At 37.7% G+C, this 13,857-nt stretch overlaps 1 protein-coding gene across 1 annotated transcript in view; it reads left to right on the top strand.

The window, feature by feature from the left end:
- The first annotated feature begins 729 nt into the window (after window positions 1-729).
- Window positions 730-13,857, top strand: part of LOC309493589 (sarcoplasmic/endoplasmic reticulum calcium ATPase 2) — a 30,470-nt gene continuing 17,342 nt past the window's right edge. The window contains exons 1-13 of the mRNA XM_082162717.1: window positions 730-1,191; window positions 2,190-2,309; window positions 2,430-2,447; window positions 2,765-2,847; window positions 3,557-3,661; window positions 3,820-3,958; window positions 5,951-6,117; window positions 7,298-7,453; window positions 9,724-9,865; window positions 12,563-12,729; window positions 12,929-13,017; window positions 13,208-13,310; window positions 13,406-13,537. Of these exons, the coding sequence (XP_082018843.1) occupies window positions 2,192-2,309; window positions 2,430-2,447; window positions 2,765-2,847; window positions 3,557-3,661; window positions 3,820-3,958; window positions 5,951-6,117; window positions 7,298-7,453; window positions 9,724-9,865; window positions 12,563-12,729; window positions 12,929-13,017; window positions 13,208-13,310; window positions 13,406-13,537 (1,419 nt within the window). The 5' untranslated portion in view covers window positions 730-1,191; window positions 2,190-2,191. The remainder of the gene's footprint in view (window positions 1,192-2,189; window positions 2,310-2,429; window positions 2,448-2,764; window positions 2,848-3,556; window positions 3,662-3,819; window positions 3,959-5,950; window positions 6,118-7,297; window positions 7,454-9,723; window positions 9,866-12,562; window positions 12,730-12,928; window positions 13,018-13,207; window positions 13,311-13,405; window positions 13,538-13,857) is intronic.

Below are 13,857 nucleotides of genomic sequence, written 5' to 3'. Positions count from 1 at the left end.
TTTTTTTTTTTTTTTTACATTGATTTAACCTCATTGGTACACATTTTAGTGAGCACTCAATAGTTTGCACAGAAATAATTGGGATTAATAACTTTAAGCATTTCTAGCAGTTAAAAGGGGTTTTACAGTAAGGCATATGTATATGTAAGATATATCCTTACAGGAATTACAGCAGCTTCTCTAGAGAATGGTATTAATTAGGGGCAGATAATTTTGGCAACAATTGAAATAGGTCAGATCCCTTTCTTCCCCATCAGCCTTCTTGTTTGACTGGAATACCCTTATAATAGCTTCAAGTCGGTATGTATTATACGTTAAAACAAATTTGCAGGTTCGTCATATCGACCTCGTACACTTGTGACCCCACTATCCACTAGTGCGTCATGACACTACAATAAACCTCCCTTGAGTGACAGATGGGTGCGGGGGAGGGGCTGGATTATTGACCCGAACGACGTTGTTCCGTCTCTTCAGCTAGTGTTGTTTCTCATTGGTTCCCAATTGCGTCACTTAACATTTACGTAGTGTGATTGGCTAATGTATTATTATATTGTGTGGCGTATACTGTCGCACGCAACGGTCACTGGTTAAACAGAAGGCACAATGCGGGTGGAAGCCCCGCCCTCCTGCAGCAAGAACGAGAAGGCGGGGCTATCAGTAGAGGAACAAAGATGATTTGTCCAGTCCAGCCGTCAGGATGATGTTTTGGTCGCTCATTGGCTGCAGCGCTGCCCATCGATGTCTAGGACTGGAAGGACCTACGGTAATAATGTCGCTCAGTGACCTAGTATTAAATAAAGCGACGGTTATAGCTAGGCGGTAGCGCGGATTATAGCATCGGCTTTGCCATTTTAAATACTACCGGCACATTCCATAAAAATCGACAACGTCGTAAAATCCACTTAAGAAGTCAGTCATTCATCTTGCAGTGGATTTTTTTTGTATAATTTTCCGGATCATGCTGAAATCAGAAGGAAAACGCATAGCAGAAAATCATCATTTGCCTTGAGCAGCGCTGCAGTGCCATCACTCTGCCTCTGTCGTACTGGATTTCAACAGCAGATCGATCTACAATACCTCACCGCATTGGGTTATTATAACTGGGATATTCTCTCTTGTCGCGGTGAAGTATAACGGTTTAGTGTGACGGAAGTTGTTGGTTTTGCAGAGGACTGAATTAAAGTTAACCTGGTGAGTAACGTTAAGGTGTTGTTTCTGATAATACAATAGATTGATGGAATATCGATCACTGTACTGCATGATCAGTCATTTAGAGGGAATCTGATGTGTGCGCGGATTTTGTTCAGTCAGCTAAAAGCCAAACTGGACAGCAAGATAAACGATTCACAGCTTTTAATGAGTCGCTAGTATTTTCATTTGCATCGTCATTTGCTAGGGCATCAAATGAACTACGCAGCTGAAACATTTAGTCTCGGGTGTTTCATAAATAATAATGTGTGAATTGTTTTCTGAAACGTACTCATAGTGTTCTTGAATGTAATTATTTTGAATAGTTTTCTTCAAAAGTCACCATAATAGCCGAACTTGCAGGTACAGTAACAGGTGCGCACTAGTTTCAATACAGCAAACGTACATGAAAATATGTATTTAAGGTGTGCCTGTTACAGTGTAATGATACAATTAAGTACTGAGTAATATTAATTAACAACATGCACTTACCATAGGGTTTGGTTTAGGGTAAGTTATAATTCTGCATAATGTACTGTTATTACTATAGTAAGTACATGTAACGCATTTTGCCCTGGTTCTTTTTTTTTTCAGGCAACGATAAACAACACGTGCAAACAGATTTTAGCTTACATTACGGTTACGTTAGGAAACGTTTTTTTTTTTTTTTTTTTTTTTGGTGAATATTGAAAGTTCCCTCTAGTTCTTGAAAATGAAAGGGATATTCATTTTTGTCATTATTTAACCCTCATGTTGGTCCAAACTAGCAGAAGATGTTAGATAGTAAGACTCAGTCACCATTCACTTCCATTGCGTATTTTGTCCATACAGTGAATGTGAAAGGTGACTGAGCCATCTATCTCACACTTGTGTTTTTCACATAAGACAGTAAGTCATATTTGATATGGTAACAACATGAGGTTGAGTAAATGATGACAAAAATTTTTATTTGATTGTGCTGGCCCAATTCACACATCTTAAGATATATTCTTCTCTTTCAGGGATGGACAATGCCCATACAAAGACGGTTGAGGAGGTACTGGGATACTTCGGTGTCAATGAGACAACAGGACTGAGCTCTGAGCAATTAAGGAAAAGCAGGGAAAGATGGGGCCCCAATGGTACTACATCAAAAATACAAGTGTTTGTGCAATATGAACAAGACGTAATTTCATATTAACCTTATATCTTTTTTTTCTTCTGCCCATTTTTGTTTTATTTTGCTGTAACCTGTGCCACAGAGTTACCTGCAGAAGAAGGTGAGCTCTTCCCTTGGGTTTGCGTAATTATTAGCAGATCTTTCATCATATTCTTTGTTGCATGGGAGATGCTGGTTGTGTAGTTAATTAGAGTTATTATTGGATTCCCTTGAGGAGGTTGGATGAGGTTTGCACTCTCTTTGTAGCTGAATAGATCTTGATTGAATGTTTCTTATAGATGTTGTTTTTGTAAAGGTTTTCAATTGTTTACGTGTTACACATTTTCTGAGAGTTATTTGTCACTTAATGGAAAGGGATCTTGAAACTTTGTGACTGCCGTAAGTCTGCATAATCTTTGTTTGCGCATGTGTTTACAGGCAAGTCACTATGGGAACTTGTTCTGGAGCAGTTTGAAGATCTGCTAGTTCGGATTCTCCTTCTTGCGGCCTGTATTTCCTTTGTAAGTATAAATCAAAGGCCGCATTTACTCTTATACTGTAATCAAGAGTAGTGCTGGCACAGAACAATAACACAAGCTTTTCACACTCATATATTCAAAATAAACATGTGAAAATGCTATAAAACTCTAACTACAGTGAATAATCAAAGAATCCCCAAACCCCATTTATTCACAAATACTACTTACCAAATGTAGGTATGCTGAAAAGCATTCAACAACATGTACAATATATATATATACACACATATGCTTACTGTACATGTTCATACCAATATGTATACATTGTCAATAGCAGTAGCAAAAGTGTACCTACAGTAACAATTCTTTATATATATATATATATGTGTAAGTACGTAGTAGTTAAAGACACTTAATATATTATGTAAAGTGTGACCCATATTTGTGCTTAACCTGCAACGTTGTCATGCATAAATCATCATTCAGAAGTATGTTTGTATGCTAAAATTTAGAACCAACTCAAAGCTTAATTTAGAATCATTTGAATATTTGTGTTAAATTGTATGTCTATGCATCTTTTGTGAATCTGGTGGAAATTTTGCATGGTAACCTTTTCTGCCCACAAAAGAATATACACTTGTACACAGTTATTAACAAATGAGAAATTAAAAACATTTACATCATATTGTTACCAAAGCTTTGACAAACGTTTGCACTGACCATATTTTGCATCACATTCTCTCTCTTACAGACTCTGGCCTGGTTTGAGGAAGGTGAAGGAACCATCACAGCCTTCGTAGAGCCATTTGTCATCCTCCTCATTCTTATTGCCAATGCCATTGTAGGAGTGTGGCAGGTATAGCCTGTGAAATATGTTTTAAAAAACATTAACATTAATTTAACTTAAATTATTTTAAGCCCGTGGATAAAGCAGTAATGCCTTTCTGTTGTACTAGAAATTACGTCTCACTGTCTGTGTGTGTGTGTGTGTGTGTGTGTTTCTGTGCGTTGTAGGAGCGTAATGCAGAAAATGCCATCGAAGCCCTTAAACAGTATGAGCCGGAGATGGGGAAGGTGTACAGACAGGACAGGAAGAGTGTACAGAGGGTCAAAGCCAGGGACATAGTGCCTGGAGACATTGTGGAGGTGGCTGGTAAGAATGAGAATTAGATTTCTACATCTCTTTTTTTTTGTGCCACAATAAAGTGCATGTGGCAGTGTTTCTGGAGAAAAAAAAAGAGGTCCACTCTCAAAGGATATGTCTGGAGATAATTATAGGACATTGCTGAATAGAGATGGCTGTTTTGATTGTTTGTATTAGCCAATCAAAACTGCCTAGAACAGTCTGCTGCAGGGTAGACAGATGCAGACATGTAGTAAGGATGTTTCTCAAGAAAATAGCAGACTGTTCCCACAGTTAAGCAAAGGATTGTCAAATACGTTTTTGGCATAGTTTGATTCTTTCCAAAAACCATGCAGAGTGATTATCTGAAGTAATGACTCCCGTGAGATTGCTGCCCAAGACTATATGGTAAAGTTGGGTTTCCCCCAACTTTATGAAAAATTACTCATTAATCAGTAATTAATGAGTAATCTTTTTTCATTAACCAGGGGTTCAAATAGTTATAGCATGTTATTGGTCCCTGCATTAATAAAACAGTTTCTAATCGAAAGCACTGCCACCAATTTGGTTTATAAAGTTTGGGTTGATCAAATACTGTTTACATTTTTGAAAATATGCTTGGGCTTTAGACCAGTTGTGCTGTGAGAGCTGTCCTACCATTATTGTTGGTGAGCTGTGACTTGCTGTCACTGTTCCTTTTCCGTCAGTGGCGTTTTCACAGATTTATTTGCGAATGTTATCTTTGCAGACTATTTCCCTGGACACATTCAATTGTGTTGCGTTCTGTTTAACTGATGCACCTGCAATCGGGATGTCTTTGGAACTCGGTTGCTTTGAAAACTCACATGATCAAAGTCCTACTTGTCTGACCCCATTTATAGCTGATGCTTGTTGCTAATTGGCAATCAACCTAATTTGGCTCTCCTTTGCAGCTACATTTGTAATTATGATTTGGTTACTTCAAAGTGAATCTATTATTCATTTAAATAAATGTACATGCACAGGGACGGCCAAAAGTCTGAGATCCCATTGAAAATCTGGGATTCAAAAACATCCATCCATTCTCCAAAGCGCTTATCCAATGTAGGGTCGTAGGGATTTTTAACAGTTTTATTATTATGTCAATAAGAAAATTTGTGACATTGACAATGTGAACTTTCAGTTCAGTCTTTCACTCAAATGATTATGCTGATAGTATATTTAAAGCTGAACTGGAAAAAAATACTAAATTAGAAAAATAGGAGCATTTTCTTTAGGGGTCTCAGACTTTTTATCCCACTCTGTGTATTTTTATTTGAAGCCATTTCTGTTTTTTGCGATCTTTAGTATCAGATTTGACAGAAAGGGTTAAGACCCAGTCTCAGAATTTTCTTGGCCTGCCACTCAGAGTTCTATTCTAAGAATCCCAAAGCTAATGAATAAAAATAAGGTTGAGGTCCTTTTGTGTGTCGATCTGTGTCTTGACTGACATTGGTTTCTAAAGATACAGTTGTGGTCAGAATGAATGACACCCCTGGTAATTATGATCAAAAATGGCTGTAAAAAATAAATCTGCATTGTTTATCCTTTTGATCTTTCATTCCAAAAATGTGCAAAAATCTAACCTTTCATTGAAGTAAAAGAATTGAAAGTGGGGGGGAAATCACATTATGAAATAAATGTTTTTCTCCAAAAAAGTGTGATTTCTCCATTTTTGTGATTTACCCCCACTTTCAATTATTTTACTTCAATGAAAGGTTAGATTTTTGCTAATTGTTTGAATCAATGATCAAAAGGTCATATCTTATGGATCATATCTTATGGTCTGTCTGTTGCTAAGTATAACTAAATTGTTTTAATTCATCAACTTGTGTTTTTATACATTTTCTAAGCATTAGTGTTGATTTTTCATTGGTTGCGTTTATGTAAAATATGCACATCTTTAATGCTTGTTACATCTTAAATTGTTCTTATTACATTACATCCTTGACAAAAATTACATGATTACCTCTTTTTTCCTTTTTTGCCCTTCCTTTTCTCCAGTTGGTGATAAAGTCCCAGCAGATATCCGACTGACCTCCATACGCTCTACTACTCTGAGAGTGGACCAGTCCATCCTGACAGGGGAGTCTGTATCCGTAATAAAACACACAGACCCAGTGCCTGACCCCCGTGCCGTCAACCAGGATAAGAAAAACATGCTCTTTTCTGTAAGATATTCTGGAGTGATAATGTTTGTCATCTGTCAACCTGTGGCTGTTCTTTATGAATTTCAGGTTTTGTTTTTTGTCACTTGATATGATTAGGCATTAGATAAAACGCCTCAAGATGTGAATGTGTATTGTTGTTTGTGTAGTGGATTATGTCCGGCAGTGGCGAGCCTGTGTGTTGAATAAAACATCACTCATATTGTTTGCTCCCACATGGCTATGGACTGAGTCATCACATCACACAGGCTTTGAGCTCTTAGATGGATAATGACCAGAGAGTACCAGCCTCAAAGACTCCACCCCCACAACCACACACGCACACGCTAAAGCCTCCATTACTTTTCTTCCTGCTGAGAAAGTCTAATGCAGGGGTTCTCAACTCTGGCCCTCGAGTCCACTTTCCTGTAGAGTTTAGTCTTCAGGATTACTAGAAGCCTACAGACAGGTGAGTTTGATAAAGGTTGGAGCTAGACACTGCAGGAAACTGACCTCAAGGGCCAGAGTTGAGAACCCCTGGTCTAATGGATGTCTGGCCATGTAAGGACAGGAATATAAACTGTGACCTGGAGCCTCTATCAAGGAAAGCAATAAATGAAATGGCTTTAAATATCACAAAATGACCTTTTTGCCTCAGCTGCCATTGGTGGGTGTGTTAAAAAAAGTACCAGCCATACATTTTTCTTGCCCACTATGAAAATGTATTTTGTTTATTTGAAATATACAGATTTGTTCCTACTACAACGAACAATAATTATTATTTTTTGTATATATGCATCAAGCAGTGCATGCCATTGTGTCATTCATATATGGCATGAGAAACGCCATCTGCTACAAAATTGCCTGGAATATGTTGCCAGTATATTGCCAGTTATGACATTATATTTCCAACTGAAGTAAAAGTTGAGGTAAAAAGATAATTCTCTTTAGTAGACCATTTGTACTGGTTTGATTTACATGAAACTATCATCTATAAATTGCGATTTAAATCATGAATAATGTCGTGATTCCTTTCTAGTTGGTCAATAACTATGTTTTATTCATTTGCCAAAGGCAATTTGGCACTTGAGGAGTGTTATTTTTGGGACCTGGTTAAAATACTAAGTTTGTTATAACTATTGTAGGTGATCTTACTCCATACTGGAAATAATGGAAATATAATCATTTAAATGTGTTTATGCAGGGGACGAACATTGCTGCAGGGCGAGCGATCGGTGTGGTGGTGGCGACAGGTGTACACACAGAGATTGGGAAGATCAGAGATGAGATGGCAGCCACCGATCCAGAGAGAACCCCTCTGCAGCAGAAACTAGACCAGTTTGGAGAGCAACTTTCTAAGGTAGGACACTCTTTTTTTTCTCTCTCTCTCTCTCTCTCTTTCTTATTTGAACTTCAATCCATTTGTTTGGTGAGTAACGATATGCCTTGTCTATGTTTGCTGTGCACATTATGGACATTTATTGTGTGCATATACATATACAATACCCTAGTACATTTGCAAAATGTGCAGTATACAGCAGAGCAATGTGCTTGACATGATTCTCCATTTCTAATCTGATGATGAATGAAACCAGTAGGATTTTAAACATATTCTTTATTGATTTATTATTGAATTTAACTGCCAAATTACAAGTACAAAATATGCCACATAGTAAGGTCAACAATTTAGCATACATTTATTATTGCATGTTTAAATTATTTGTAAAATGTTACTTGAGATTCCCCTATAATGTTAACAGGTTTTTGCTCCGAACAAACATATAATCCTCCGACATGATCCATGATACCATTAAAAATAAACCATCCACTTGTTCTTGATGCTGGCAATCTTCTGAAGTCTCTAGAGAAATGAGCAAATGAGCTGTTTAAACAGGACGCATCAAAGCGAACGTTCCTTTACACTTCCATTTACTCTTCCATTTGTCCTGTTGTCGGCAGACTCAAGCCAGTGGAGTATGACAAAAAGAGATCGAGCATCTGTATACTGTATCCAGTGTAGACAGCTTCAGTGATTATAATGGTTTCTATTAGCTTTTCACGCATAGGCAAGTGTCAGCCGTTAGGTTACTGAACGTCAGTGGGCTATATGGTGCGATGATGTAAAACTGTTTGTCGATGTCTTGCTCTGGAGGCAGTCATACGAAAATGTATTTGCCCGTGTGACGTCACAATATCCAAACGAGCCCTTTTTGAAACTTGATTAAATAAATGCTTCGTTTACAATGAGGAGGACGTTTTAAACTATGAAATGTTTTGATGGTACAAAGACATTTTAGAAGATTAAGGTAAATTTGATTTCTCATCATGTCATCATGACCCCTTTCATATATACTGTGTGCAGCATGTAGAAATACCTTGTTCCTTTCAACTGTCTTTCTACTGAACTATAAATGCAAACCCTTCCAACCGATTAAAATAATACCACATTAAAAAATATTCTTGCCGTTTTGCACAATTCTGCTAGATGTTGGATGTTGGATGTTGGGTCTGGGAACACACCATCGGCAGGGCTCAATCCGAGGGGCGGGATAAACGGTTGTCTTTCATATTCCCTCTGCACGCAATAGGATAGCGCTACAACCAATCAGAGCGTTTTCCCACCAGCGGAGCTAGTTGATAGATTTAACTTTTGCCGTATCTGGTCGGCAAAACTCCGAACACATCTTCCTTTTTTAAGAATGACTTCAGTGCCGTTCTTTGTTCTTTTCTCAAAGAAAAGCTTAACTCCAAAGTCCTCCAGAGTCGCGGCCAAAGCCGATTTGAAAGATCCATCTTCTTTGTTTTCAAGAAGCAGGGAATTCACGCGGAACCGTCGCAACTCTGCCGTCATTATGTTAAGCCCGCCCACCGACTCTATACACGATGTGATTGGCCTGACTAGAGTTTGGTTTTTCCAGCTCGCAAGCCACCGGAGAGTTGCTAGACGACCCTGGCTGCAAATTACATTTGCTGCCGCTAGGGTGTGTCTAGATTTCTAGGCTACAATTCTGCTATTTCCTGTTATACTTGAATTCAGTGCACATTGTGTTTTTAAAACTTGTCATTTGCCATTTTTATACCGTATATTATTTTTACTATTTCAGTCCCTTTTGCACATTTTCACTATTCATTAACTCACTGTACCCTTTTCATTTATACACGGTGTAATTTGCACTGTCATTGTCATCTGCCGTTTATACCACATTGCACAGTCTCTATTTTTATTCCTAGTAATTTGCATTGAACTGATCTCTTGCTATCTATACCTCACACCATTTGCTCTTTCACCATTATTTAAATAATATATAACTGCATTTTATTGGCCGTGTACTTGTACTTTGCCCAATGTCAATCAGAATTAGTGTAATCTAATCTAATGTCTAGTATTCCATTACAAAAAGCCTCTGTGATGAATAAATGAACATTAAAATACATTTACAGGAGAATTAAAGCAGGTCAATTTGTATTTTTTACAGCAGCATTTCATTGACAGACCCTCTTCATCCGCTTCGTAACAGTCAGCATTTACTCTAACAGAACTTGTCAGCATTATCGAGTTTTAGAGGTGTTGAGTTTGAAGTAGCTGTTTTGCATGAGTTATTCTTTCTTTCTGTCTCTCTCTGTCTGAAGGTGATCACAGTGATCTGTGTGGCGGTGTGGGGCATTAACATCGGTCACTTCAGTGACCCAGTGCACGGAGGCAGCTGGCTGCGTGGAGCTGTGTACTACTTTAAGATCGCCGTGGCTCTGGCTGTAGCCGCCATCCCTGAGGGTCTGCAAATCTTAACCTTTTTCTTTCTCTCTACTGTTGCCAAATTATTGAAATCTCCTTTGCTCAGGAACGCTTGTCATCAAGCTATATGTTGGGGTCCAGAAGTCTGAGAGCACATTGAAAATGTGGGATTCAAAATTTGAACATAGAAATGAACATAATTTTTTAGGATAAAAAAAACAAAACAATATTCAATTTAAAGTTATGACAAAATTAATAAAAATAAATCAGCATTTTTTGTTGGTTATTAAAGAGGACCTTTTCTGCTTTTTTACACAGTCTTAATTTTGTTTTTGGGGTCTACTAGATTAGGTTTTCGTGCTTGAATGTTCAAAAAGCACCTTATTTTTCACATATTTACAGCACCTCTCTTCCCAATCTGTCAGTAATGCCCTGGGCTAAATTCATCATAAAGACCATTAATGTCAATGGTTCTTAGGCTTACTATGCTTCTGAGAAACAGACCCCTGTTTAGTTCGTGTCTTTGTGAAGCCCTTCCTTCCAAAGAGCTTCAACTGTGCTCTGATTGGTCGGCTGGACCAGTGTGTTGTGATTGGTCAACTGCTCTGAGCATGTTTTGGAAATGTCACGCCCTTTACATTAACTGCAAATTTCAGCACACTACTAATGCAACTCAACCCGGCCTAGCCCCTTTCTTTTTTGTGTATACCTAGGCTGGGAATTTATTTAATTGAAGAACATTGCGATGTGTACGTTCTCGGAAGAAAATCAAGACTACAATCGAGGCGTTTCAGAGTTCAGAATTATGGAGCCAGATCAGCCTCAAAAATAATACATTTACAAAACAAAATTCATAAATGTGCAGGACAATTCACATTTACAAAATCCGATTCGTAAATTCAAAACACAATTCATAAATACACAAGTATTAAGTTTTAATTGCAAGTAACGATAGTGTGCGGGAGTTCCTTATCTGCTGAAACGACCTACCTATTTGGTCTTGTTATCCTATGCACCTATCACCTGCAGGTGTGTGATGGAGTTTGTTCAATAAATACACAAGTAAAAGCATAAATATTTCCCCAAATGCATCTTACCTAAACGAATTTTAAATGTTTACACAAATCTGTATATATCAAGTTCTTGAATTATTTTCCATCACACATTTATGAATGATGTTACATGTATTTATGGATGGTTGAATCTGAATCTGTGTAAACATTCTACATTTATTTGGGTAAGATGGTTTTGTGTGTGCATTAGGGGAAATATTGATGCTTTTACTTGTGTATTTACGAATTGGATTTTGTAAATGTGAATTGTGCTGCGCATTTATAAATTTTGTTTTGTAAATGTATCTGGCTCCATACAGAATCAGTGCTTACTTACATAGAGAATAACTCCTTTTGGAGTATTAAAAATACAGTATTTTTTTGTCATAAAGCTTTTTAATTTTAAACTTATATTAACCACAAAACAAACAGGCAAAACATATACAAAAATTAACAGTAATAATAAAAATAAATAATAAGGAAATGAAACTAAACAACCAAAATGACAGCATTGTAACATGTGTGCTTTATTTGTCGTCTTCTCGTCCTTTGACCTAGTTTCTAGTTTGTTCCTTTGTTAGCATTATATTCAGTCCACCTGTTTTAATTATCTCATTAGTCACTCATTTGCTTTAGTACCAAGCGTGCCACAAGTGCTGAAAAGTGAAGCCAAAGCGTCTCGTTCGCCCCCCGGTGGCTGGTCCCAGTATAGGTCATAAAGTCCGCCTCCCCATGAAGTCTAATGGACGAGATTGAAACTAAACAATCAAATTACACTTCAAATAAGATGTTTTCTGTCATTTTAGGTAGTTTTATCACGCTGATTTAAGTTTAAGTGTTCGTTTTTTAAAATAAGTTTGATCTTAGTTTGTTATTTGATGCTATAAAAACGGGAACGTGACGTCATGATTGACAGCTGTGATTGACAGCTTTTCTAAACAAAGTAGTCACCAAGGCACCAACAGACTTTTTATTTTATTTTCGGGAGGAGATTGGAGCTTCAACTTTAATTTCTACATGTTTATAACTGTTTATTTCACACTGACACAATGAGTTGCTCTGCAGTAAACTTTGTAGTAGCCGTTTCTGTGGGAGTGAGGGCAGGACCTTGATATCGCAGCTTTACTTCACACTCACTACTGCGCAGAATCAGGTCCCAAATCTGCGCAAAATGTCAATACCATATTAGGACTTTGGCGGCTTCACTTTTCACCAATGGAAGAGAGTGAAGGGGCTTCGTCCATCTTTTTTTACAGTCTATGTTTAGTACTTAATAGTCCTTGGCCTGAGTTCCTTTGTCCGTTATCATCAATGTATATGGTGTTTTCTCCTGAGTAGATCCTGTGAGTTTGTTTATTAAAAGTAATCCTACATATTCCTTGTCTTCATGAGCTTTGTTACCACATTACGTGACCATTCATCTACTTGTTTTCCAAATAATCCAGAAAACTACCCCATCTCTGATTAAAGGCATAGATGAAGTCTTGAAGTTTTGCCAGCATAAAAAATACAGTATTTAAATCTAAATATAACTGATTGTTTCATGAAAACTTGATTTATAGAAATATTGTTTAATATCTCATTGTATAATCGTAAATTTGACCCCCCCCCCCCCCCCTCTTTGATCCACTCCTCTCTCATTTCTCGTAACTTACTCGCTGATGTCTTTTGTTCTTTCTCAAAGGTCTTCCTGCCGTCATCACCACATGCCTGGCACTCGGCACGCGCCGCATGGCCCGCAAAAATGCTATAGTCCGTTCCCTCCCGTCTGTAGAGACACTTGGCTGCACTTCTGTCATCTGCTCTGACAAAACGGGCACTCTTACCACCAACCAGATGTCTGTCTGCAGGGTGAGAGAGACTTGCATCCACTGTAATTCTAACAAATGCATTGTGGGATTTTTTTTTTTGTAATGTTTTGGAGATTAATACCATGGAATGATGTTTTAAAACCACTGATCAAACTTACTAATCATGTGTGTGTGTGTGTGTGTGTGTGTGTGTGTGCGTGTGCATGCATGGCTGTGCATGTGTGTTTGTCTGCGTGCAGATGTCTATTGTGGACATGGTCGCAGGTGAGAGGTGTTTACTGAACGAGTTTACAATAACTGGATCTACTTACGCCCCTGAAGGAGAAGTGTGAGTTTATTTCACATCTAACTACACTCACATGCACATACACTTCTCACAGGAATCTCTTCTGAACTAACCTGCGGTTTGCTTATGATGTCTTTCACAAGACTCGCTCTCTTTCTCTCACTTTAGCCATTATTTTCTCTTATGTTCTCCTTAATTCTGCATTCCTTCCACCCTCTTCTCTCTGTTTCAGCTATAAGGACGGCGTACCGATACGCTGTAGTCAGTATGAAGGGCTGGTGGAAATGGCCTCTATCTGTGCCCTGTGTAACGACTCTTCGCTGGATTACAATGAGGTACGTATGCACATGTACGTACTCTTTCTATGTTATCATGAAGCTGTAGAGACTTCATTTTCTCTGTATTTCCTCTATCTCTCTGAAAAACACAGAGTAAAGGGGTGTTTGAGAAAGTGGGAGAAGCGACTGAGACGGCACTCTGTTGTCTGGTGGAGAAGATGAACGTGTTCGACACAGACCTGAAGGGCCTCACACCTGCTGAAAGAGCCACTGCCTGCTGTTCAGTGAGTGCTCATATAGTAATATGATGGCCCACAGAGAATCTGTAATCAGTAACAGCAATATGATATGATATTGTACATTACATGTAAAACTATTTTAAACAGCATTTTCTTAATCTATAAATTATGTATATAATTTAATATTATTATTAAAAATATTAAAAGTGTGTGTGTATATATATATATAAATGGAATATATATTGAATCATTAATTCAAACAGTTTTTTTAAAAACAATTATTAACATTTTGAAAGAACCTCTAGTAAATGACACATTATTGTGTGTGTGTGTGTGTGTGTGTATGTATATATATATATATATAT

This window comes from Leuciscus leuciscus, assembly GCF_965113295.1.
Source record: "Leuciscus leuciscus genome assembly, chromosome: 3".
Classification (NCBI taxonomy): Eukaryota; Metazoa; Chordata; class Actinopteri; order Cypriniformes; family Leuciscidae; genus Leuciscus; species Leuciscus leuciscus.
Note: the sequence above shows the minus strand (reverse complement) of the source record. Positions and strands in the feature narration are given on the sequence as shown.